Source organism: Capricornis sumatraensis, chromosome 21 (genome assembly GCF_032405125.1).
Source record: "Capricornis sumatraensis isolate serow.1 chromosome 21, serow.2, whole genome shotgun sequence".
NCBI lineage: Eukaryota > Metazoa > Chordata > Mammalia > Artiodactyla > Bovidae > Capricornis > Capricornis sumatraensis.
In genome coordinates, this window is record NC_091089.1 from 45,527,272 (window position 1) to 45,552,781 (window position 25,510).

Below are 25,510 nucleotides of genomic sequence, written 5' to 3' on the forward strand. Positions count from 1 at the left end.
CTGTCATTGCACGGCTTCTATATCAAACAAACACTTCCCTAGGATGGTCTCAGTGTCTCTGGGATACACTGTCCACAGGTCAGTGTGGAGGAGGGTGGTCCAGATGACGACCAGGCACACCCGAGGCTGAGATAATGGGCAGAGGTCACCCTGGGCCCACTACTGGGATTCGGAAGAGATGAAACAGGGTGAGGTGGCGCTCGGGGAGGAGGGCGGGGCCGGGGTCTGGGCGGGGCGGGGCTTGGGGCGGAGCCGTGAAAGAGCGGGGCCCGGCGCGTTTCGGGGCGGGGCGGGGCTCTGGGCCCTGCTCCCCAGCCAGGCGCTGGTCCAGCTCGGCCCCCGCCCGCTCCCCGCCCCCTGCAGGTCCGCACCCGCGGGCGGGCGCAGCCCAGGAGCGGAGCGGCCAGAGGCGCTGGGCGAGCGTGGAGCCTGGCGTCGGGGCCGGGTGCGCCGGCAGGCCCGGAGGCCGCGATGAAGGCGAGCGGCGAAGACGGGAAGGCGCCGGCCGGGGGCCCATGGGAGGAGTGCTTCGAGGCGGCGGTGCAGCTGGCTTTGCGGGCGGGACAGGTGAGAGCGGCCCAAGGCGCACGGCGGGCCCACGGGGACTTGGGGCACAGCGGGTGTAGGGCGTGGCGGACGGAGACCCTGCGGGCAGGAAGGCGCGGGGCGCGAGCCGCCGAGGGGGTGCTGCAGCGCCTCCGGCACACCTGTGCACCTGCCGCTTCCGCGCCGGGGTTGGCGTCTGGGGTCCCTCGGGCTAGGGGCGCAGGACGGCCTGGCGAGGGGAGCGGGATCACGGCGCGCGGACGGCCTCGTATTTGACCCAGGGGGCGGGACGCGCTGCGGTTGCCCGGAGTTCGAACCCGGCGCGTGGAGATAGGGCGGATCGTCTGTCCTCGAGTGTCCGTAGTCGAGAGGGTTCCGCTGAGCGGATGGAGGAACTGCTGCCCGCACTGGAAGGATGAAATAGAGCTGCGGAGCCGAAGAAACCTGCGGAGGGCAGCGCTCTTTTCGCGCTCTCGTTATGTTCTGCTCTTCGCTTCCTCGGTGCCCCGCGCCTGGGGTCCTCAGGCCACGTGCGGCGCCAAGTTAGGGACGCTGGGGGAGGCCGGACGCAGGGATGGCTAGGTCCCCCCTCGCGCGTCTAGGCGCGCGGCTGAGTTCCGGCGATCCGAACAGAAGGTGGACGGAGGAGGAGCCCTGTCCCTGCGGCAGTTCCTTTTCTAAAGGCAGGCTGTCGCCAGTTTTGCAGTAGAAGTGCGTCCCCAGAGCACAGTCACCGTGCGGTCCCTCGGCCCCCTGACAGTTAACCTCAACACTAGTGGACGCCTTCTGTGTTGGGGGCCCTCCTTCTGCAGTTTGAAGGACTCAAGACTCAAAGGGGCGCTGTGAGCCTTGATCCTTGGAGAGAAGGAGGACCCCAACCCCGCCTGCTACCCTGAGGAAGCTCGGGGTTGCAGGGCCAACGTCCTTCCTGGAGAGCAGGTCCCCGGCGTGCGGGGCACTGCCCCGCCCCTCCCCAACCCTCACTTCCTCTCCGGAGGCGCGTCCTCTGGGTATAATGGTAACTTTTAGGTTCCACCGTACAACTTTCTTCCTTCAACCTTGGAGAAGAAGCCAGTCTAGAATTCAGACACCACTGTGTAAACCCTGCTGGGCTGTTACAGGGTTTCTGTGGTTTTTCAAATTTAGATCCTTGAGGAAACAGAAGGGTTTTTGAAACCCCCCTTTTTTTTTTTTTAATAAATTTGCAAATGCTTACACAAAACTTGCAACATAGCAGGCCCCGTTCTAAGGGTCTTGGGAACTTTAACTTATCTAAGAGATCTCTTCTGCTTTTGCAACTTACCAAGAACAACAGAAAAAGCATTTTTTGACAGTAGGGTGAGGGTGCAGTAAGGATTCTGCCCTTAGGGGTCTAGTCTGGAGGCCCAGGACTGCAGCCTCCCTCCTGGGCTTTATGCTGTTGCTCTCTGCCTCCCTGACTAGAGGAGCGGGGTAGGGAGGGGCCAGTAGTCTGATCTGGGGCTGGGACTAGACGGAAGCCACACAGGGTCATCCTGTCCTGTGTGAAGAGGGACAGAGTGCCTTAGTGATGCTCTGACAGTAACATCACAAGGCGCTGAGTGGAGAAAGCCTGGCCTGTAGCCAGTGAGCCTGGGGTGGGGAGGACAGAGGGTGCTGAGCGCTCACCCTTGAGTCCTCCTCAGCCAGAGGTATGTTTGGTGCAGGTCGGGTGCCTGCCCCTCCCATCCTGCTGCCCTGACGCAGCTCTGTGTGCTCAGGTCCTGAGCCAGAGGAAGGACTGGTTCCCAGGAGACTGTGTGGCCCTCCGTCTCTCAGTCATGGGTTCAGGTCACGGCAGCCTGGACCCTTTGCTGCTGTCTCCGCTCTGCCCATCCTGAGAGGTTTCCTGGACCCCTGTGTCCTTGCCTCTCCACCGCCCAGTCCTGGGGTGCCTCGGGTGGGGGTCATCCTGGCCAGTCCAACCGCCCCACAGCTGCAGGAGCGCTGCCCTGGCTGCTAGGCTTTAGGGGACAGAGTGACGTCAGCCGCCCCCCCATCACCACCACAAGTACAGAGAGGGATATTCATCGAAATGAGTATTTATCATCTTTTATGTGATGTGTGAGCAAAAGTATCTAAGAAAACTATGTTTTTTAAGTTGTCCTGCAGCATAGATCCAGGTTTTGTTGAAGCTGAAATTTAAATAATTTAGGGGCCTTCTATAAGAAAAAATACACAAAATTCAAAATTCAACATAAAAATTGTTTATTTAGAATTAAAAAGGTCACAACAGTATACATTTTAAGATGCTCCCAAATATAACAGAATACATACAAATAACTTTTTAACTGCTTCTCAAAACCTTCTGTAATATTTTTTCACGTTTTGGCTTCATAATGTGCATCTTCAAACGACGATGAGTTAGTAGTACGTTCTGTGCAGAGACTAGAAAGATAAATTCAAGCTTTTCTGTAAGGTGGCTCATTGAAATTGATTGCTAATAACTTTGAAAAGTTTATTTAGGCTTCAGACTTGTTACTGGTGGGTTCCTATAAATGTTTAGGCTTGCCCTCAAATTTGAGAATCCTGTTTCCTTTAACATTCTAGTTGTCAGACAGGGAAAACTTTGCTGGTGTACTCTGAGGTGGGGTGCCCCCTGTCCACCTCAAGCTACCTGGAGCACAGGGGCACAGCGGGGACTCTCACCCAGCAGCCCCATTTGTCTGGTTTGTGACTGTATTTTTTATCAGTTATTCACATGGGGGCATTTGATAAGTGAGATACCACTAAGGGGACTGTCATAGAGTGGACAGGACAGTGTCTTGTCCTGTGTCATCCTCATCCTTTTCCCCAGAGCTCGCTGTCTTCAGTTTTCTGATAGTTACACCCGTCTTCTAAATAGTAGCTCTTTTCTGCATCATCCACATTAGACGCTCTTGTGTCGTGTAGCTGCATTCCCTGTCAGTCCCATTGGTGCCTGGGCTCACATGCTGTGACCACACGTATCGCAAGGTCAAGCCGAGCAGCATAGTTGTATTACAGTATTACACATTCTTTGCTTTCTTACTCAACTTGTGTTTTCCCTTAAAGTTAAAAAAAAGTGGGTTTTTTTCTTTTGCTTAGTTTTCTGTGTACCTACCAACTTCCATCTTCCAGCAGAATTTCTGATGGTCTCCTCAGTGTAGATACTCATGGGTCTCACTCCTGGGGAGATGTGGTCCTCACACCTTCAAGTGCATCTGAAGCACCAGGAGGGCCTTTGTGGCCGGCTGAGTCCACCCCCAGGTTCCTACCTGCTCGGTCCTGAGAGGGGCCAGGAATAAGCACCTCCACCAAATCCCCAGCTGGTGTTCTTGGTTGAGAGGCTCTGCTGTACGTAGTACGTTGTTGTGTGAGTGAGGATATGACAGTTCATTCACTCAACTCTTGAGACTTTGTACAATGTCCAGTTTGGAATTATTAGGAATGACGTTGCTCATCCAGCACTCTTGCATGTGTCTTTTGGTTACGTCCATATGCATTTATGCTGGAGCTGGATTAACACTAAGAGTGAAATTGCTGTGTCATGGGGTAGGAAATTCCACCAGGTGCTTTTCCAAGGCGGCTGCATGGGTTCCCGCTTCCCCAGCAGCAGTTGGGGGTTCTCTGACAACACTTGGTGTTGTCTGTCTTTCCATTTTAGCCTCTGTGATGGGTTTGAGGCGGTATTTTATGGTAGTTTTAACTGTATGTGCTATATGACTAAAGAACTTAAGTGCCTTTTTATGTGTTTACTGACTTCCTAGAGATCCTCTGTTTTAAAATAATGGTGCTAAACTGATTAGAAATATATTCATTCACTCAACAAATATTTCAGTAACTCTGGAAAGGACTTTAACCTTTACTCTGAGTGTGACTGAGGTTCAGTTTGGAGTTCTGTGTGGAGTCCTACAAGGTGAAGGGGAGTTCACCCTGACTGATGCTGGGTGGGGGGCCTGCAACACCAAAGGGGTTGCGGGCAGAAGCTTCCGATGGAAGCTATGACAATTGTCCGAGTGAGGGGTGAGGGTGGGTCTGACTGCAGATGATGAAGAAGGCAGTAAAGCAGTTGAATTTTGTAGGGAGATTTGCTGCCAGATGGGAGGCGGATGTGAAAAGAGCCAGGGGTGCCTGCTAGGTTCGGCCTGAAAAACTGGTCCATGGATTTGTCGGAACAGTGGAGGGGTGGGGAGCAGGTTTGGAGGTGGAGGTCAGATATTGTGTTCCAAGCTGTAAGCAGTTGAACTTGAATTGCCAGTGGATCTCTTCTTGTGTAGAGCCCTGTTGTGGGGAGTTCACGGGAGAGGCTGAGGGTAGAGTTTGGGAGCTGTCAGCCTGAGCTGGTGTCTTAGGCCGGGTCCTGCCCCGGAACAGGGATGAGCAGGTTTGTCCGCCCTGAGCTCTCCTTAGGTGGATCACAAGTTGAGCCCTGGCATTTCCTCTGGGAGATCCCCATCTGTCCTGTCTGCAGATGGAGGGGGCAGCTGGTGAGCTCAGTGTTTCTGCTGTCAGTTCTGGCCTCGGCTGGCCCCACCTGCACTGGCACCCCCAGCTTCCACAGGGTGGGGGGTGACCCACATTGACAATTGTAACACTTTGGCCAACATTTGAAGACTCAGCCAAAACAGAATTTGTGAGCTAGCTATTGACAGAAGCAGCAGCAGCAGCCCTGTTGGCACATGTGGGCCAAGGGCCCAGGGGCAGTCTGTAGAGAGCTCTCTCACACAGAGAAGGGTTTGTGTTTTCTGTCTGTTCAGGCCTTCAACTAACTGGATGAGGCCCACCCATGTTCCAAAGGGCAAGCTGTTTTACTGATTTATATGCTCATCTCATCCAAAAACACCCTTATAGAAACACCCAGAATAACATTTGACACAGTATCTTGGTATCCAGCTGACACATAAGATTAGCCATCTCATCACACTCATAAGTCTGGAACCTGAAATGTGATGGTACCACCAGGCCCAAACCACGCTTGCTCAGGCTTCTCTGAGTGTACTTTACGGTTCTGGAGCTCATATGAGTTGCTCCTTGGGGATGGGTGATAACCGTATGGTCAACTTGGAGACATTAGCACAGAACCAAGATGGTGCACAGACAAGAAAGAGATGTCTGGACGTGGCTCTGAATAATAGCCCCAGATGCTGGAGCTGATGGGGTTTGAAAATCAGGCTTCAGTGACTTAAGGCCCATATTTTATCTATTAAACATTAACAGAATGTTATTTGGAGGGAGAGACCCAGGCCAGGAGGTCTGTGAAGTGCAGGCTTAGTTAGTGAGTAGCTGAAAAACATCAATTAAAAAACAGCACACACTAACTTATTACTGGCAGAATGGGAATGTTTAAATTCCTTTAGACAGGGAGGAAGCAGATGTGGTCAAGGGTTTTGGTGGGTAACTCACCTGGAATACCACAGATTATCCCCCGAGGATGGGACTGTCGCTAAAGGGCAAGACTGATTGAGCCTGATAAGGATTTATGTTCTAAGACACTGTCCCCACCTCTCCTCTCTGTGTAGAAAATGTCTGAAATTGAACTTTGTTAACCTAGTATTAAGGTTTGTACATCGTGTGTGCAGTAGATTTGGGGGTTTTGCCATAAGTTTTTAAGTTTTGTGAGGCCTCAGCCCCTTGGGTGGATGGACCTTCAGAGGAGGGAGACAGAGGACACCTGGGGCTAGTGGTGGCCAGCTTGTCTGAAGGGCAGTGTAGTTTGGGGCAATGATTCAGAAATGAGGTCTGAATATCTGGGAGTGTAACTGGATGAGAGGACATGTCCAGGGCCCTGGCGAGCAGCAGCCGGTGAAGAGGGCTGGCCAGAGCAGCACCACGGGTGGCGGAGGATGCAGGTATGGCATGGCCTGCCCTGCACTGAAGGACAGGGGGCCACAGTGAAACGATCACAGGATGGCAATAGTGAACGCTAGTAGAAACGGAAAAGAAGTCCTTACAGAAGGATAGGCTTGGCATCCTCCTCGACTCACAGTCCTTTGCGTGATCTGTGGCCCAGGGCCTGACTCCACCACTGCCCCCCCATCAAAAAAGAAAAAGCCCAGATGACCACAGGACCCCCATGGGAGAGGGCTGGAGAGTGAGTGATGGCTCAGTGGAGCAGAAGGGACAGAGAAGTTGAGGACGCAGAGGTGGGAGGGTGGCCTGGCTCCTGCAGAGAGGGGGTCAGAGGTGGGGGTCCTTCCTCACCCCCATCCCATTGGAGTCTGGGGGCAGGCTCTGCTTCCTGAAGCCTCCCAGGGCCCCATCTCCATGGCACTGACCCATGAGACAGAAGCCGACCCCCGAGCACGCCCATATCACGGCAAGAGGGGAGTGTAATGGGCAGGAGGAAGCACTGAGCGAATGGTGGCCCTTTGAGGATGTGACTCAGAGGTCACACATCGATGCCCCTCATGTCCTCTCAGCCAGCCTTGGGCCCAGGGCCACACCTGCCTTCACAGGAGGCCAAGGCAGGGCTGCCAGGTGGCTCGGTGCCTGCCAGCCTTGGGCTGGGCTCTGTTCCTGGAAGGAGGGCCGGCTTCTCAGGCCCGGTTGTCTCTGCTCCAGGCCAGTCCTTGAGGCCACTGTGAGCCACCATCAGGGGTGATGGGAGCCATGAGGTGCTTTCTCGTGAGAAGGGGGCGCTGCAGTGAAGGCTCCCAAGAGCCCACAGAGAGCCTGGCACTGCCCGTCTGCCTACCTGTCCTGTGTGTCCACTGGCAATAGGGGAGGGGCCCAACCCTGGAGCAGGAGGGGGCGGCCAGTGTCACCCACCTCCCACCCTTCATTGCAGATCATCAGAAAAGCCCTTTCTGAGGAAAAATGTGTCTCAACCAAGACGTCAGCCGCAGACCTGGTGACAGAGACGGACCGCGTGGTGGAGGCCCTGATCCTGCAGGAGCTGCAGACCAGATTTCCCTCCCACGGGTAGGCGCACCCCGCCCCCCCCCCCACCCCCGAGGTCCCCCCAGGCTGCACAGACTTGCCTGGACGCAGCACCAAGCCCGAGCCAGGGAAGGCTGTCCCCCAGGGCTACCTGCTCTCCAGGACAGGTGTCCCCGACCTTATAAGTCACTGCGTGAAGAATCTGATGCAACTGTTCATCCTTTCCTTGAGAAAGACTAGCACTCATCCAATGCTGTGCGTCTAGTTCCGGGGGAACCTGGGGCCCCAGGGGACGCTTGGACCTTGGGGAGGGAGGGGGGCTTCCTGAGCAGGAAGGTCCTCTCCTTCCTTAGGGAATCACTTACCCCAGAGCTCAGTCACCGGGTTCCTGGGTGTAGACGATGTGTCAGCCTGGCCGCTGTCCATCTGGACCAGTGAGGGGCTCCCTCCTCAGCTGCCCAGCGAGTGACCAAGGTTCGGAGACAGGCCAGTCCACGCTCGCACCTTCTCCTTGCTGCTTCCCTTTAACCTGCGTCACCTGGGGTTTGTGTGTGTGTGGTGTGTACTATGTGTGCATGTGTTTGTATTGTGTGTGTATGTATGTGTGTATATATGTATGTGTGTGAGTGTGTATATGGTGTGTGTGTGTACATGTGTGTTGTGTGTGTTGTGTGTAGGTTTGTATGTATGTGTGGTGTGCATGTGTGTGTTGTGTGTGTGGTATGTGTATGTATGTTATATGTTGTGTGTGTGTTGGGTGTGTATGTATGTGTTGTGTGTGTCTGGTATATGTATGTTTTGTGTGTGTGTGGTATGTGTAAATGTGTATGTGTGTATGGTGTATGTGCGTGTATGGTATGTGTATGTGTGTGTTGTGTGAGTGTGTTTGTGTGATGTGTGTATGTAGGTGTGTACATGCATATTCTTGTTGGCAGCCCTTGTGTTTCAGCGTCTCTTCCTGTTTCCTTGTTTGATGTAAAGCCAGGACCTTGACATCTGTTATAATAGTTACAGGCTCTGAAATGTTTGATTTCTTAGTTTATAAAAATCTAAATTAAGTGGCAGCCTCCAAGGAATCATAGTTGACCCTTAAGCAGTATGGGTTTGAGCCATGCAGGTCCATGCAGACGTGGAGTCAGTCACTCAGTATTAACACTGCAGATGCAGGCAGAGGTGCCGACAGGTTGGCGCCCCAGCCCCGCCATGTTCCGGGGGTTGAAGTCTGAGAGAGTGCAGCTCAGGAACCACCACCAGTTCTTGTCCAGGGGCTCCTTCCATCCATGTGTCGTCCAGAGGCTCCAACAGCAGTGAGGCATCTGGGCTGGGCCTCCAGGGGTCCAGGTAGAGGCTCTGGCCGTTGCAGTGCTCTGTGTGGTAATGGCACCAGGGCTCCGCATAGAGATGGTACCAGGGCTTCTGGCACTTTGTGGTCAGACTGCTCTGACAGGCCGAATCCTGGAATCACGCTCCAGCTCCTGGTGGTTTGGATCAACTGTTGTGTTGATGTGGGGCCTGGTATCCATTTGCACGATGTGAATTTCCATACTCCTTGCCGAGTATCAGGGCAGAAGTCAGCATGTCACATGGGGGATCCTCTTCAGAAGACTATCTGGTCCACCCAGAGCAGTGGCCCCCACCCACAGTGGGTGTCAAGCTCCCTGGAGCTTTTCCAGCCCCCCTGACAAAGCCCTGGGGGATGCAAGTGCCCCCTGAAACCCAGCTGCAGGCTGCAAGGGGTGGGGGCTGGCTGCCCGGGTCAGCCGGCTCTGCCTGCCCCCTCCTCAGCTCTGGGCTAGCTCCAGGACACTGCTCTCTGCTCTGTTGCCTAGAAAATTCAGATATCTGAGATCATCTTTCAGCAGCTCGAAGCCAGGCTTGGTCTTTTCCCAATGACTAAGATTTAAGAGAAAGTCCAGAACTGGCACTAGTGGTAAAGAACTTGCCTGCCAATGCAGGAGAGGTAAGAGGTGTAGGTTCCACCCCTGGGTCAGGAAGATTCCCTAGAGGAGGGCACCCACTCCAATATTCTTGCCTGGAGAATCCCCTAGGGACAGAGAAGCCTGGTGGGTTACAGTCCATAGGATCGCAAAGAGTTGGACACAACTGAAGTGACTTAGCACTTAGCTAAACATCAGAATTTGGGGGCATTTAAATGTATTTTAGATCAGAGACAAATTGAAAAATCTGTGATGAGAGGAAAGTTGCATATGTATTGTAAGATAAAATGGTATGTTGTCATTTTTCTGCATATATAAGTATTTAAATATGTCCCTTAACCAAGTTGGTGTAAGATTGTCACTCTTTCTTAAGAAGGACTTTCTTTTGGAGCGTTTGCTCTTCCTCATTTTTAGTCTTTCACAAAACAGTATTAAAGATAGATTGCAGCTGTTTTGACTTTGATAAAATAAGAAACAACCTGATATGGGCTCCCTGGTTTTACGCTGTGTCATCAGGCAGTGGAGCTGGGCTGTGGCCTGACAGTTGAGGCCGAGGACCATGAGCTGGCTCCCTGGTGGACTGAAGGTGACCTTGTCACAGAGTCAACAAACTGGCCAGAGGGAAGGCCGGGGTGCACTGGGCCGTCAAAAATCACAAGGAGAGTTTTACGACTCTTAGAGAAAACTAATAAAGTAAAATGGGTTGGTCTAATTTGTCTCGAGCGGTGAACCTTATTCCTGGGCTGTTTCCTTCTGTACCTCCCACAGGCCTATGAGGCACTTTCCTGGTGGTCCAGGGGCTAAGACTCCAAGCTCCCAGTGCAAAGGGCCCTGGGGTTCAATCCCTGGTCAGAGAACTAGAGCTCACTAGATCCTGCCCCTGTTTGACCCAGAGAAGCCTGCTGGTCTCACAGCTGGGCTTTGAAATGCTGTGTCTTGGGTACCTGGCGTGTTTTCCCAGGCTGAGCTCTGTCCACTGCAGGTTCATTGCTGAGGAGGCTGCGGCCGCCGGGGCCAAGTGCGTGCTCACACCCAGCCCCACATGGATCGTGGACCCCATTGATGGCACCTGCAACTTTGTGCACAGGTGAGCAGGCACACCCGTCTTTTCAGAAGCGGCATTTTTTGAGGCAGCAGCCGGTCAGCAGACCTCTAGCGGGCTTTGGTCTCACTCACAAGGTGATCAAATCCTGATACTTTAAGGTTTCCCATTTGTGAGATTCATTCAAAGCATGTAGGAAATCTTCACTTGTTTAAAAACTGTTGTTTATCACATTTAAACGTTGGGTTGAATTAAGAAGAACCCTTAAGGAGTTCCCTGGAGAGACAGACAGGGTTGTAAATAACACAAAGTGCCTGGTCCGGCAGCCTCAGGAACATGCAGTGTGGACAGTGGCCTTGAGGGTGAGGAGCCTGCCAGCTGCCAGCTTGATCTGATGGCAAATATCGGCCCCAAACAGCAGGTTTTAGGGGGGTCAGAGGCCCTGGTGGGGAGGGGAGTGGGCTGGGGCAATGATGGCGCAACCTGGCCCTAGAAGCACTGACCGAGGGCAGGTGTCAGGGTTGTGCAGCTGGTCAGGGGCTTAAGGACACTGAGGTTGCCGTGGTTTCCACAGAGGGTGGCTCTCCCACGAGGACATGCGTGCAGCTCTCAGAGCTCCTGCCCTGTCCCAGGCCCCTGTCCTGCAGTGGGGGCTCCCATGACCTGCATCGCCCCAGCCAGACACTCAGGGAGGGCCCGGGTCCCCGTCCTGCAGTCGGGGCATTGGAGGGGTGTCCCATGACCTACATCCCCCTCAGCTGAATGCTTAGGGAGGGCCTCCTATAGATGACCCCAGACACCCACTTCCTTCCGTGCAGTAAGGAGGTGATTGGGCTTGGGTGTGGAGCCCTCACTTGGAGTGTTTACATGTAAGTGTGGAAACTGATTTTGCCCATCACATGAATCGTCACCCTTTCCTGCATGAGGGTCACCTTGAGAATTTGGTCATGGCCCTATTGGAGGCAGTGGAACAGAGCGATCTGGTGACCCCAGCAGTGCCACCAGACTCTAATTCTAACTAGCGTGTGACACCCTGGGGAGTCGTGTGGGACTGGGGCACATGAATCAAGTTGTGGGTCACCGAGTAGAGCCCGTGTGTGGGTATTGGGGACAGAAGGGGCCGAGCCCCATGGTGGACAAAGGCCACATGTCTACCCCAGGACCAGAGAGAGAACCTGGACTAGAGTGTCATTTAGGAAACAAGCTTTGCAGCTGACTCTTAGTCTCCAGACACTGTCCAGGGCCACAGGGCCGTGGTGACTCCTCACCCTGCAGCTCTCACAGGACCTATCCTGCTCATGTCCTGCAGTGTCAGGGGTAAAGAAAGTGAGGAAGGGCCTTCTGAGGGTGGGGACCCCTGCTGGGCCATGGGGTGTCATGAGTGGTCCCATGGGGACAGCACCTCACAGCCTGGGAATGGTTGGTCCCAAGACTCCTGGGTTAGAACCAGCCCTTCCTTGTTCCTGCCTGTTCAGCTCTGACAGTCTTCACATAAAGGAGAGATTGTTCTGGAGACATAAACCCACAGGCAGGCTGCGAGGTCACCCGCCTGCCTTCCGTGCCATGACCACGCCTGCTGTCCTGTGTGAGGCTCACCCAGGATTCATGTCAGGAGGGCCTGGTTGTCACAGACCTGGACCCTCCATCTCACTGGCCACTGAGAACCAGAAAGCTGATTATTAAAATCTCTCAACCGGGTCCTCTGTGGTCACTGTCCATCCTAACAACTGTCAGTGCAGCTGTCTGTCAAGGTCGCTGTCCCACAGGTCAGCTTGGCCTGCTTGTCTTGGAAGCACTCGGTGCCATTGTGGGAAGTAGCTTCTGACAAAACAAACCCAGCCACTCTGTAGAAAGGTCTTCTGTGCCTCCAGCTGCACGGAGGCTGCTGAGTTTGCATGAGTCCATGATGTCACAGCGTCAACCATCTGTCTCCTCTGCAGGTTCCCGACTGTGGCGGTGAGCATTGGCTTTGCTGTGAACCAGGAGGTACGTAGTGAATGGGGCCCTGGCTGCCTGGGCCCTTGGCTGCTGTTCCTTTATCTCACTTCCTGGTTCTAACCTTTTTTCCTGTTCTTGTCCTAAGCCTTCATTGTGACTGGTATTGATTTCAAATCCAAGAAAGGAAACAGGTGCAAAGCGGTTTGGGCCATGAGGGATTGGGGCGTGAGGGTTTGGAGCATAAGGGGTTGGGGTGTGAGGAGTTGGGGCGAGAGGGTTTGTGGTTTGAAGGTTTGGGCTGTGAGGGTTCGGGGCTCCACCGGCCCCACCCCCCAGGACTTTCAGCAGGGCCGGGTGTAGGGAACATTCTGGGCACATGTTCCCAGTTAGTCTCCATCTGACCCCTGGGGCGTGTGATCAAGTCACACAATAAAGAAGCTCCTATTTTGGGAGGACATCTCTAGTCCCAATATTCTGTTAGGCCTTCATCCTCCTCTCGCTGTTGGGTGAGAGCGTGGCTGTCGCTCCGTTCCCACAGACCCTGGAACTGGGCCATACTGTGGGACCTGCGGGAAAGGCCGGGATGCAGGCTTTAGCTTCACTAGTCAACTGCAGAGATTACAGGCAGGAGGGACCTTTCCTTCCGCACAGTTACCCTTGCCTAGGTCGAGGGCTCGAGCTGTGCAGAAGGAGCCCTTGTTAGAGTCTTGTGTCCTGTCTTCAGTCTCGGCGTGAGCGTGGATGGCCGGCAGGAAGGGTGTCCTGCCTGTGAGAAAGAACTTAGTTTTGGAGGTGACAATAAGTGAGAGTCTTAATGTTGATACTGGTTAGGGAATCAGCCACTCACGTTATTTCTGTGTTAAACGTGGTCACTGAGATGTACATGTGGAGCGGTAGGCACAGAGGAGTGGAGGGTTCATTCTGGCCTCAGGGTCACTGACCAGCCAGGCCTTGGCCTCTGATGGTGCAGGGAGGCCAGCCCAGTTCCAGGACTGACTTGAACTTGGGGAGCCCTATAAGGCCAGGGTCCTAGGAAAGGGGAGGGGGGATGTCACGTGCTGCTGGCTCTGGGTGGGCACTGACTTGGGGTCCTCCAGGAGTGGGTCCTTTTCCTGCAGCCCAGATTCCTCTTGGGCATCTGCCAGCAGCTCTCCCATTTTCTCTCTCTGTTGGCTGCCCTCCTCACCTTAGGACAGGCACACATGCTGTTCTTAACCCAGAACAGAGAGGTAGGGGAAGAGACGTAAGGAGGCTCACCTCCTCTGCACACCAGCTTGTTGGGGACCGAGGCTGTGTGCCCCGATGTGTGTGTGTGGGGGCCAGCCCCTCCGGGAATCCACATTTCTTCCTGGGCTTCCCCTCCCCGCAACTCTGGGTTCTGTCATGCCCTCAGCTGTCCAGAGACATTCTGAGTTCTTCACATGTCAGCAATTTTGAGTTTCTTGTGGGGTTTGACTGGAGTCTCAAGAGCCTTTTTTCACCTCCCAGGAAAAAAACGAGATCTTTTTGAATAATGAAGCCTTTCCAGTTACTTTGAGTAATGCTGAAATGATACGCTTAGTTATGAGCATATCAAAGTGAAATGCTCAATTATGATATCAATTTAAAATATAGTCTTATTCCTTTAAATATATCTTTAAATGTAGTGATTTAAGAAAAGAACAGTTGCTTTCACATTCAGGTCTAGGTTTGACTGCCAACGCTGATTTGTTGAGTTCCCTTTTGAAAGCTAATTTTCACCCACACCCCTTGCGTTTGTGTCACAGCTGGGGCTTCATGGCCTTTGGTCACTGTGTCACATTCTTTGTTTTCTGTCCCACCTGCCTGTCCACAGCTGGAGTTTGGGGTGATTTACCACTGCACGGAGGAGCGGCTGTACACGGGCCGGAGGGGCCAGGGTGCCTTCTGCAACGGTCAGCGACTGCGCGTCTCCGGGGAGACAGGTGGGCCCTCTCATGGGAAAGGGACTTGTCAAGAGTCACTGCTCCTCTGGGCAGCCACGGGGGTCCCTTGCCGAGGTCTAGTGTCGTTGGGGACCGCGCATCCCTGGGGGACTGGACGTTGAGCTAGCCTGTGTCTCTGTGTTTCCCTTTGATAGGCCAGGTCTGTTCTTCACTCACCTTTTTCCCAAACGAGGGAAGGAACCTAGCCACCTGTTCCCGAGTGGTCCCAGTGAGCCGGCAAGGACGAGGGCAGAGTCGGAGGCATGCTCTGGCATTCAGCACCTCTCGGTGGCCCAGGTGACATCACCTGGGTAGGGGCTGTGGCTCCCAGATGCAGTTGACTTTGGTTCCTGTGAGAACACGGCTGGCCGAGGAAGCCTTATCACGAGCCATGTCATACACTGCACAGGCGCTGCCAGCCCTTGTCATTCCTGGAGCAGGACAGAGGACACGGTGGCCTTTATAGAGGGGCTGCTGCTACACTCACAGTCTGTGTGGCATGCTGGCCTGAGAAGCAGTGAGAGGGATCAGAGGTGTCCCTGCCCGCGGCTCCCCACAGTAGTGGGGAGATGGGCCTCCAGCGCAGGCCAGGTCCACCAGGCTGAGCTCCAGTGAGAGCAGACCATGTGGATCCCCAGACTGGGGGAGAGGGAATGGCAGCCCCATGACCATGACCATGAGCAGCAGGTCTGCAGGGGAGATGACCACCACATGGAGAACGGGCCAAGCAGAACCAAGGGCAGGCAGGCGGCCTAGAGGTCATGAGTGCCCAGAGTGTGGGTGGGGATGGGAGGAACATTATAGGGGCTGGGCAGGGTGGGTGGGGTAGGACCACGGACCGCCCACTGCCTCTGCTGCCCGGCCCCCGGCTCCCGCCCCAGGACAGTTTGGTTTGGCCTGCGTAGACAGCAGCGTTAATTACAGCCTTGCCTTCCAGAGGCGGCCAGGCAGTCAGTTGTGTAACGCTGGGGTGAGGGAGCGTGTTGTTAAACTCGTGGGTGAACTTTGTTCCACATTCATGTGCTATGACAGGCAGCTCAGTCCCCTCGCTCACGACCCTCCTAGACCCTTCCGTATCCAGCCCTCCTCCCACAGCTCACATCCACCATCCGCCCCCTCGGCAACACGGAAGCCCAAGTCTTTCCATGCTCTGTTCCAAAGCCCTCCCGCAATTGTTTTAAGACTCTGATTCATACAGTCCAGGGTGACAGCTTCCGCCCTGCTTGTCCTCTGTGTGCCGGGTGACTTGGTTTCCACCCCGGAGGTGACGGGATGTTCCTCTCAGCTGCACAACCCTTGGATATCTACACACCTGGCTTTGTCCCAACTGTGATGCCTTACGTGTGTGACTGGTCAGCTGTGTTCCTGGAACCTCGGTGTTCATACATGCAGGGAGGCGCGACGACAGCTGTGAGGGTTACGTTACATCCTGCATCCTAGCACTTGAGAACAGCCCTGGGGCTGGTGCCCAGAATGAGAGTCATAATCAAAGGAGGAACTTGAGTCTTTGCACAGAATCAGCCAGCTGTGACCTGTTGCTGAGGCTGGGATGCATTTCTGCAGGCACTTTGTAGCCACCGTTTTCTAAAATATTTATCTTTGGCTGTGCTGGGTCTTCATTGCTCTACGGGCTTTCTCTAGTTGCAGCAAGTGGGGGCTTTTCTTCGTTGCGGTGCGTGGGCATTGTGGTGGTTTCTCTTATTGCAGAGCTCAGGCTCTAGGGTGTGTGGGCTCAATAGCTGTGGCTTCCAGGCTCAATAGTTGGGGCGCACAGGCTAAGTTGCTCTGTGGCACGTGGGATCTTCCTGGACCAGAGATCAATACTGTCTCCTGTATTGGCAGGTAGAATCTTTACCAGTGCACCACCAGGGAAGCCCCTTAGCCAACATTTCAGTACACATCTTTTTGTCACTCTTTTTATCTAAGCATTGTTTTTTCTTAAACTTTTTATTTTATAGTGGAGTATAGCCGATCAACACGGTTGTGATAGTTTCAGGTGAACAGTGAAGGGACTCAGCCATACATATACATGTATCCATTCTCCTCCAAACTCCGCTCCCATCCAGGCTGCCACTGAGCAGAGTTTCCCGTACTATACAGTAGGTCCTCGTTGGTTATCCATTTAAAATATATCAGTGTGTACATGTCCATTCCAATATGTCACTTTCTGTTAAACCTTTTCACCTTTTCTACCAATTTTTTAATTTTTGAAAATTTTCTCCTTTTCACAGTCCGTTTCTTGTAAAGCATAATCTATCGTGTTTGTTTGTGTTTAGTCACTCAAAGTCATCTCTGACTCTTTGCAACCCTATGGGATTCTCCATGGAATTGTCCATGGAATTCTCCAGGCAAGAATACTGGAGTGGGTAGCCATTCCCTTCTCTAGGGGATCTTGCCGACCCAGGAATCGAACCCAGGTCTCCTGCATGGCAGGCAGATTCTTAACCATCTGAGCCACCAGGGAAGCCCCATCATTTGTGTTTATCTTATTCATTTAGTCTGACTTTCTTTTATGAAAGTTTTCTTCCCTGATTTCTCCTGGGACCCCTCCCCTCTATTTGTGAATGATGCTCTCCTGTGCATTCTCCATTTTTGACTTATAGCTGCTTCTGTTTTGTTGGCAGATCTTTCAGACTGGAGAGATGTTATTCTGCTTCCTGTCCTCTTTCTTCTTGTGATAATGGCGTATGAGATTCAAATATCATTCTTTTACATTCTTGCTACTTGAAATTTGTAGTCATGAGCTCTAGAAGTTGAGGGGATGGGGTGGGCAGGGAAGGCACTTTCTGTCATTTAGTGGCTTTGGGGCTCCCTCTCCTGGTGTGTTTGTGAACTGTCTGTAAAGTTGGCTCCTCCTTGGACTCTTGGCTCTGCCCCTTCCCCACGGCGGCAGTCATCTCCTCGGTCCTGCGCCGCTGATTCCAGCCCAGTGAGCGTGGGGTTCACTCCCATGAGTGTCTGCTCCATGGGTCCTGCCCGGAGAGGCCCTGGAACGTCAGTTACAAGAAGTTGTGGGGCTGTCGACTCCCGCTCTTCAGACCTCGCCCCCTGCCAGGGGCTCCCCCAGCCCCTCAGTCTATTGCAGATTTTGAGGGTCTCCTGCTCGGGGTCCTGCCCGGTTCGATCCCTGGGTCGGGAAGATCCTCTGGAGAAGGGACAGGCTACCCACTCCAGTGTTCTTGGGCTTCCCTTGTGGCTCAGCTGGTAAAGAATCCGCCCGCCATGCGGGAGACCTGGATTCTATCCCTGGGTCAGCAAGATCCCTTGGAAAAGGGAAAGGCTACCCACTCAAGTATTCTGGCCTGGAGCCATGGGGTCGCAAAGAGTCGGACATGACTTAGCGACTTTCAGGGCACTCACTGATTGGGGTCCAGGAGACCCGCCACCTTCTCAACTCCCCCGCCGCCACTCCGGCCGCGGGACCATGTCGCCGGCGGGCGTCTGCCGCCCCCTGGTGTCGGGGTGGGGAAGTGCCGGGTGTGGCCAGGTTTTGTGGATGGTTTCGTCTACTTTTTGTTTTTTACTCTCCAAGCTGCTGTTTCTGTCAGAGGATATTTGGAAGAAGTCACGTGGGTGTCCACGGCGGTCTTTCTAGGATTCTCAACAGCGTTTTTCCCCTCAGTTACTTGTTTCTTTAGAACAGAAAGCATTGCGATGACGGTCACGTGGCATGAAAGTAACTGCTATAAACAGCAGTTCTGTGGTCCTGGGCTCAGTGCGGGTGGCCCTCCTCCCAGGCCCCAGCGTGCTTTCTGTCTAGTTCTGGGCTTTCCAGTGAGGTAGTACGGCTAACATTTCTTTTCACGTGAGGGGCTCATGGCCTGTAAGGATCTGAAGGCAGGAGCGTGTGTGAGACGCGATGGTCCAAGGCGCCTCGGGGAACTGCCAGGCCTGTGCTCGCTGCCCAGAGGTAAAGGCTCGGAGTAGTAAGGCCGCGTTTCAGGGCAGAGGACTTACCTCCCTCGCCTCTAGGCTGTGAAACCTCTCTCAAGACACCCTCACTCTGATCCTCAGCCAGAAAAAGGTTTTCAAATGGTTAGAAGTCATGGCTGCTTCGTGGATTACAGCCTTGTTGTGCCGAAGGGGCTTGTGTCACTCTCTGAAGCTATGAACCATGCTCAGCAGGGCCACCCAAGAGGGATGGATCATAGTGGAGAGTCCTGACAAAGCATGGTCCACTGGAGGGCGGAATGGCACATCACTCCGGCATTCTTGCCACGAGAGCCCCATGAACAGTATGAAAAGGCAAAAAGAATTCGAGCAAACTCCAGGAGACAGTGGAGGACGGGAGCCTAGTGGGCTACAGTCCGTGGGGTCGCAAAGAGTCCGACATGACTGAGAGACTGGACGACAACAACAGTATCAGTGTCTCCTGCAGGTGGTCTGTCCCTGGTGCGAGGTGACTGCAGGAGTAAGGTTACCTGCGGGCAGGTTTTTCCTCCACTTCATGGAGGGGCTTCATTCTCTCAACCGAACACACAGGCGGGCAAGCCCCGAGGCCTGAGGGCACAGGACATGAAATCTGGGTGTGAGAGGGTCTGTAGCCAAGTAGGGACAGTGCAACAGCCCCACAGGGAGTCAGCCAATTGCCTACATCTGGTGACCACACAGCAGCATTCCCTCATGTGGGGGTGTATGGGGGGATTATTCTTGGGGACCCCTTTCCAAAGACGTTGTTTAGATGTCACTTCCTCTTCGGGGGTGATGTTTCCATCTTTGTCATCACAGCAGCAGGAGAAAGGCTTTTAAGGCAGATTTATTTGATGAGGCATTTTTTTCCTCCCCATTTGGAGTCACTTTGTTTTTGTTTGTGATTGAGTGATGCTGGTTTTGTAACCACCCCCAGACCCTTCCGAGTTCCTCCATGCTATGCGTCCCTGGAACGAGAGGACTGGGAGGTTGCTCCCCTAGCATCAGGCCTTTCTGGGGCCTGGGAGGTAAGAGTCAGGGTGTGACTGGTCAGCCTGACCTCCCTTTTCCAGGTCCGAAACCTCTGCAGTGTCAGCCACACAGGGAGGACACGGAGTGTGAGCAGGAGTAGAAGGCGGGTGCAACGTTCCTTTCGGGGAGCACCCTGACTGTGTGGTGGGAGCCACGCCGTGACATTTCTAATGGGGGGTGATATTCTCTCCATGCAGACCTGTCCAAGGCCTTGGTTCTAACAGAAATCGGACCCAGAAGAGACCCCGCAACCCTGAAGCTGTTCCTGAGCAACATGGAGAGGCTGCTCCACGCGGGTGCCCACGGGTACGCCTCCCCTCCCAGGACCTCCGGGCAAGCACAGCAGCCAGCTACCCCCTGGGCGGGAGCAGGGGACACACATGCCAGCCAGTCCACAGCCCGGAGCTCCTAAGCCCCGGGTGGGGGCAGGGCCCCGAGCTCAGCGCCCTCCGTGACATCAGTGATGCCCTGCCCCCTCAGTCTCCCCTGGGTCTGCCCTGTGACAGCAGCCGCTCCACGTGGTCTAAATCGAAGGTCATCAAGGGTCCACAGAGTGCAGGCTGAGTTTTTCCATTGCAGCACCAGCCACACTTCAGGCTACGCAACTGAGGGCTGGTCCGTCAGCATAGGTGGTTCTGTTGGGCAGCACCGCTCTGGGCTCAGAGCTCAGAGTAGAGCTTGTGGGAAGAGGCCCTGGGCTCCTGTTCAGCTTCTGAGTCAGGGGACCTTCGGGGGCAGCACTGGAGCAGGGCCATTCAGCGTGCTCACCCCCTCTCTCTCTGACAGGGTTCGTGTCATCGGCAGCTCCACCCTGGCGCTCTGCCACCTGGCTGCAGGCACCGCCGACGCCTACTACCAGTTTGGCCTGCACTGCTGGGACCTGGCCGCAGCCACGGTCATCATCAGGGAAGCCGGGGGCGTTGTGATGGACACATCAGGTGAGCTTGGCTGTCAGGTTGCTCTCTGTCCCCAGGGGTGTGTCCCCCAGACAGACCTGCAAGCTCAGACAGACATCCTCCCACCTCTCCTGACAGGTCGGGAGGACAGTGGGCCAGGCCAGAGGGCTTCTCCCGCTTCCTGGTGTGAAAATGGGCCCAGGGTCAGGACTCGGATGGGGTTGGGGGAGGGTGGGGAGTGTTTTCTAAGCTCTCATGTCCACCAAGACTGCAGAGCTGGCCATGTGCACCCCAATCTAATGACAAGGTTTTAGGTGGTGATCCAAGAGGTGACCTATCCCTCTGCCTGGAGGTCACCACCCTAGTGATTGGCCCCACAGGGGCAAGTCCCGCCCCAGGGACGCCCATGCAGCCACCTCTTACGTCAGGGTTCTTGTGGAGCCTGTTCTCCCCGACCTTTGCTCCAGAGCCTGCTGTGGACATGCCAGGCTCCCAAATAACCTCTGGGGCCTGCTCTGCCCTTTCCCTGTTGTTCCTTCTCCTCGGGGCCTGGTGGAACTGCAGGGGGGTGAGGCATGACGTGAAGACACTTTGGCTTTGGGCATCAAGGACAGGCAGGCCCATCTCAGCTGAAGACTTGTCTGTCCTGGATGTGAGTACACAAGCATGCATACACACAGACATACGTGTACACCAAGGTCTCCTGGGTGTGACCACATGAGCGTGAACACACACAAACATGTGTGTGCACCAAGGTCTCTCGAATATGACCATGTGAGCACACACGAACATGCATGTGCACCAAGGTCTCCCAGACGTGACCACAAACACACGCACGTACAAACATGTGTGTACCAAGGTCTCCTGGATGTGACCACATGAGCACATGCACTTGAAAATACCCACGTGCACCAGGGGCTCCTGGATGTGAACACACACAAACACATGTGTGCACCAAGATCGCCAAGGAGTCCTTTAGGCCTGTTCACACCTCTAGGAGGCTGAGGTCCTTCAGCCTGCCCTAGATATCCAGTGCCTAGAGCATCCATTTCAGGGGCCTGTCAGAAAGGATACCCCCAGCCTCCCCAGGCCTGCGGGGTCTCCGGAGCCCCAAGCACACAGAGGGTGAGAACTGCCTCCTGTCTTGAGCCTCAGGCACTGCACCTGAAGCTGGTATCCCCTAGCACAGCCTTAGGACATGCTGGGCCTGCAGGCTGAATGGACCGGGTCAGGCAGAGCAGGGCTGGGGCTCACCCCTCACCCGATGCCCTGTCCCTCTGTCCACAGGTGGGCCACTGGACCTCATGTCATGCAGGGTGGTTGCTGCAGGCACACGGGAGATGGCGGTGCTCATTGCCCAGGCCCTGCAGACAATTAACTACGGGCGGGACGATGAGCGGTGAGGGGAGCAGACACAGGGCCACCCTGGATGGGGGCCTACCGGGAGCCTGGAGCTGGCAAGACCCTAAACAGCAGGATTTCCTGATCCCCAGAGGAGCCATCAGGCCGAGCCTGGCTGTCCGGCTGAGCCTGTGTCTGGGTGCCTTTGCTGTCTGGTGTCTTCTCTTTGTGACCTCACGTCAGGTTAGTCCAGCCGTCCACCAGGACCGGAACCCAGATCTCACAGGACATATGTGCTGATATTGCAATCATGATTTTGTTTCCAGAATGCAAATCTCAGGTGATAAGGCTTTAGAACTGCTGATAAAGCAGGCTTGTTCTCAGCACCCCTCCCCGGCCCCCCATGACACTTCAGAATACAATAAACCAAGTGACGCCACTCTGCTTATGTTTCCCTCCACAAGTGTGTCTCCTGTTTCCCCTAATGACCCCAAAATCCACAGGCCCTTTACGGAAGTTGTTGGCACGTTACAGCGCAGAGTCCACACGTGGTTTTTTATCTGCCTGCCACTGGTGAGGACAACTTCAGTCATTATCGTGTCTGTATTTAAAATCCAGGGCATGGGTCAGACTGAAGAAAACCTAACCAAAATCAAACCTCTAAAATCCTATTGTTTTTGTGATTCGTTTAATGAAGAAAAGTATTTTCTTGGCCTTATTTTTTTCCTCTTTAGGAAGAGGAATTCTATATAACAACAATTCTAATGAGGATGTTCTCTGGATGAACTTAAACATTCACTGAGGTTTGAGAATCAAGAAAGTCAGTCTTAGGACAGAGGAAGTTCCAGTCATGCTTAACTTTCTCCCTCGTGTCCTAATTTGCCGTCAACAATACTTACAGAGCATTTAGAGCCGCCTAACAGCTGCTGCCTCTGGCGCCTGAACTCCAGGGCTCAGCCCATATGATGACACAGGCCTTGTCACCAAACCACGCCCAGAGAGCTCTGCGGACGCCGCGGAGCCTCGCAACCCTGCACACTGACTCCCCCTCACCATCCACTGCCCTGCACTCACAGGGCAGGTGCCCACTCAGACCTCTGGAGGATGGAGCCCAGGGGGTTTCCCGGGAAATCCCCTCCCTAGTCAATCCCCAAGGGGCTTATCTCCACCTGCCCTTGGGTGGTGGATTGATAAGTTTGTATCTTTAGGAAGAGTTTCCTTATCTGAATGGGTTGCCAGGTGAACCCCCAAAAGGTACAATGGTCAAGGGCCTAGACACGTGAGGACTGGGGTCTCTTTTGGGGCTAAAGAATCTCCCACTCCTGTGCACAAAGACCCACCTTTGACAGCCACAGGCTGTGTGGGGGCGTGGAGGCCTCAGCAGCTGGAGAAAGGGCCATTTACTGCTGTTGGAGCTGGGGGCTGGTCCCCTCCCCATCCCTGGGGTGGAGACCACATGCAGAGCCAGATAGGGCCAGGGTAGATGTGTGGGGAAAGAGGTTTGGACCCTCACTCCTGACAGTCCAGGGTCGCATCCCTGGGCCTTTGCCATCTCTCGACTTGGAGAAAAACCTGAGTTTCTACTCACCTGGCTCACTGCCACAGCTTGATGCTAGTGTGGGTGCCCTGTTTCTGCTCTGGCTGCAGCAGACTTCTAGTTGGCAATGAGGTCATTGCAGAAAAGGAAGGAAAAGGCCTGGGCCACCTGGCTTTACATTTTTAAAAACCACGTTGCCACATCTGTCCACCTGTGTCCCCAGTGGCATTGTTCACAGTTGCCAAGAGAGGGGAGCCACCCCAATGTCCATTGACAACTGATGGATGAATGGAATGTGGTCCATCCACATGGTCAGGATGGTAATTCAGCCTAAGAAGGAAGGGGATCCTGCCACCTGCCACCAGGTGGATGAACATTCTGCTCAGTGAAGCCAGCGGACACAAAAGGAGCAACACTGAGTGACAGAGCAGTCAAGCTCATGGACACAGAAGTAGGCCCCGGGGCCTCAGAGAGGGATGAGGGGTTATTGTTTGAAGGGTATGCTGCTGCTGCTGCTAAGTCGCTTCAGTCGTGTGCGACCCCATAAACGGAAGCCCACCAGGCTCCCCCATCCCTGGGGTTCTCCAGGCAAGAACACTGAAGTGGGTTGCCATTTCCTTCTCCAACGCCTAAAAGTGAAAGTGAAGTCACTCAGTCATGTCTGACTCTTCGAGACCCCATGGACTGTAGCCCTACCAGGCTTCTCTGTCCATGGGATTTTCCAGGCAAGAGTACTGGAGTGGGTTGCCATTGCCTTCTCCGTTGAAGGGTATGGGTCAACTCTATTTCAATAGAATTGTTTTATTAAAAAAGAGTAAAGTGTATGGAGATTCCATTGTGCAAGATGAAACATGCAGATCTATTGCATAAGCATAGATGTACTTAACAGTATATAACTAAATATACAGTATTTAAATATACAACATATCAGTAAATATACTTAACAGTACTGAATGGTACACTTAAAATGGTTTAGATGGTAAATTCTGTGTTATGTGTTTTACCACAATTAAAATATTTTAAAATTACTTTTAAAATATGATGCCTACTGGTCTTACTGTTCTTTTTGCAGTATTATTTATGTATTTTATATCTTTACATCATTTTGTATTGAGGCATAGTTTGCATACAATAAATTCCACCGCTCTGGTGTGTTCAGTTTTTGAGTGTTGACTATTCCAGTCTTTGACTATAAGTATCATGTTAGTTGTAAGGTTTTGTTTCTTTTCTTTTAGTTCAGGTGTAATTCACATACAATAAAAGTCTCAGTTTTAAAATTTACAGTTCAGTCAAAGTTGCTCTGTCATGTCTGACTCTTTGCAACCCCATGGACTATACAGTCCATGAAATTCTCCAGGCCAGAATACTGAAGTGGGTAGCCTTTCCCTTCTCTAGGGGATCTTCCCAACCCAAGGATCGAACTCAGGTCTCCCACATTGCAGGCAGATTCTTTACCAGCTAAGCCATAAGGGAATTTCAGGTATTCACCAGGCTGTATTACCATCACTACTGTCTGATTCAGAACATTCATGACCCCAGAAAGAAACCCCTGAACCATCAGCCATCACTCCCCACCCCTCTTCTCCCAGCCCCGGCAACTACAGATCTATTTTTTTCTATATGGCCTTGACAGTTCTGGACATTTCTGGCTTCCTTCATTTCGAACAATGTGTTCAAGGTTGGTTCATCTTCCAACAGGTGTCCGTCCTTTATTCTGTAGCTGCAAACAGGTCCATTGTATGGATATAGCACATTCTGTTTATCCATTCATCAGCTGATGGATATTTTTATTACATTTCCACTTTTTGTGATTTTGGGTAACACTGCAAAAATAATCATGTACAGATTTCTGTGTGAATATATGTTTTTGACTTTTTTTTTGGGTGGGGGGAGTGTATATCTAGGAATGGGATTGCTGGAGCACATGGTAACTCTGTCTAACTTTGTGAGAAACTTGCTGGTCTGTTTCCATAGCAGCTGCACCATGATACATCCCCCAGCCAAGTATGAGGCTTCTGATTTCTTCACATTCTTGTCAACCTCTGTTATTTTCTATCGACTTTTTGGTTTTCTGTTTTTGATACTTTAGCCATGTCAGTGGAGTTGGATTGGCCCCTCTGTTGGTGTTTCTCTTCTTTTAAGAATCCTCCATAATTAAGTCTGTATATTTACACAGAAGCAACTGAAGAGCATTCTGAACTACTTTTTTTAAATAACTGACCAGTTAATATTTGAATTAGTAATTCATACATGTGGTTTAAGTTAAAAGGTACAAAATTCACATTGTGCCAAAAAGCTAATAGATAAAAATTAAATTTCCTTTCTGCCTCTGTCTCTCATGTCCCCAGTGAGGCAAAAGCTGCTAATAGTTTTAGAGCAACTTATGATTTGTGTGACCCACCCTGGAGATGCTGATGGGGGCCCATGTATGAGTGTGAGAGTGTGTGTGTGTGTGTGTGTGTGTGTGTGTGTGTGTGTGTGTGTGTCACAGGTGCAAAGCACGGTCTGCTATTATGAATGATTCCTTGCTC

The 25,510-nt window shown here is 53.1% G+C and overlaps 1 protein-coding gene across 2 annotated transcripts; it reads left to right on the forward strand.

The window, feature by feature from the left end:
- Positions 1-429: 429 nt before the first annotated feature.
- Positions 430-22,143, forward strand: IMPA2 (inositol monophosphatase 2). 2 transcript variants are annotated; one of them, XM_068993915.1, is made up of 8 exons: positions 430-567; positions 7,313-7,446; positions 10,303-10,428; positions 12,324-12,369; positions 14,156-14,264; positions 19,403-19,511; positions 19,992-20,143; positions 21,389-22,143. In XM_068993915.1, exons 1-8 carry the CDS (start codon positions 472-474, stop codon positions 21,502-21,504), a joined length of 888 nt encoding a protein of 295 aa, XP_068850016.1. In that variant the 5' UTR covers positions 430-471; the 3' UTR covers positions 21,505-22,143. The 2 variants fall into 2 exon arrangements, with proteins under 2 accessions (XP_068850016.1, XP_068850017.1); XM_068993916.1 differs by having other exon boundaries at positions 10,324-10,428.
- The last annotated feature ends 3,367 nt before the right edge of the window (positions 22,144-25,510 follow it).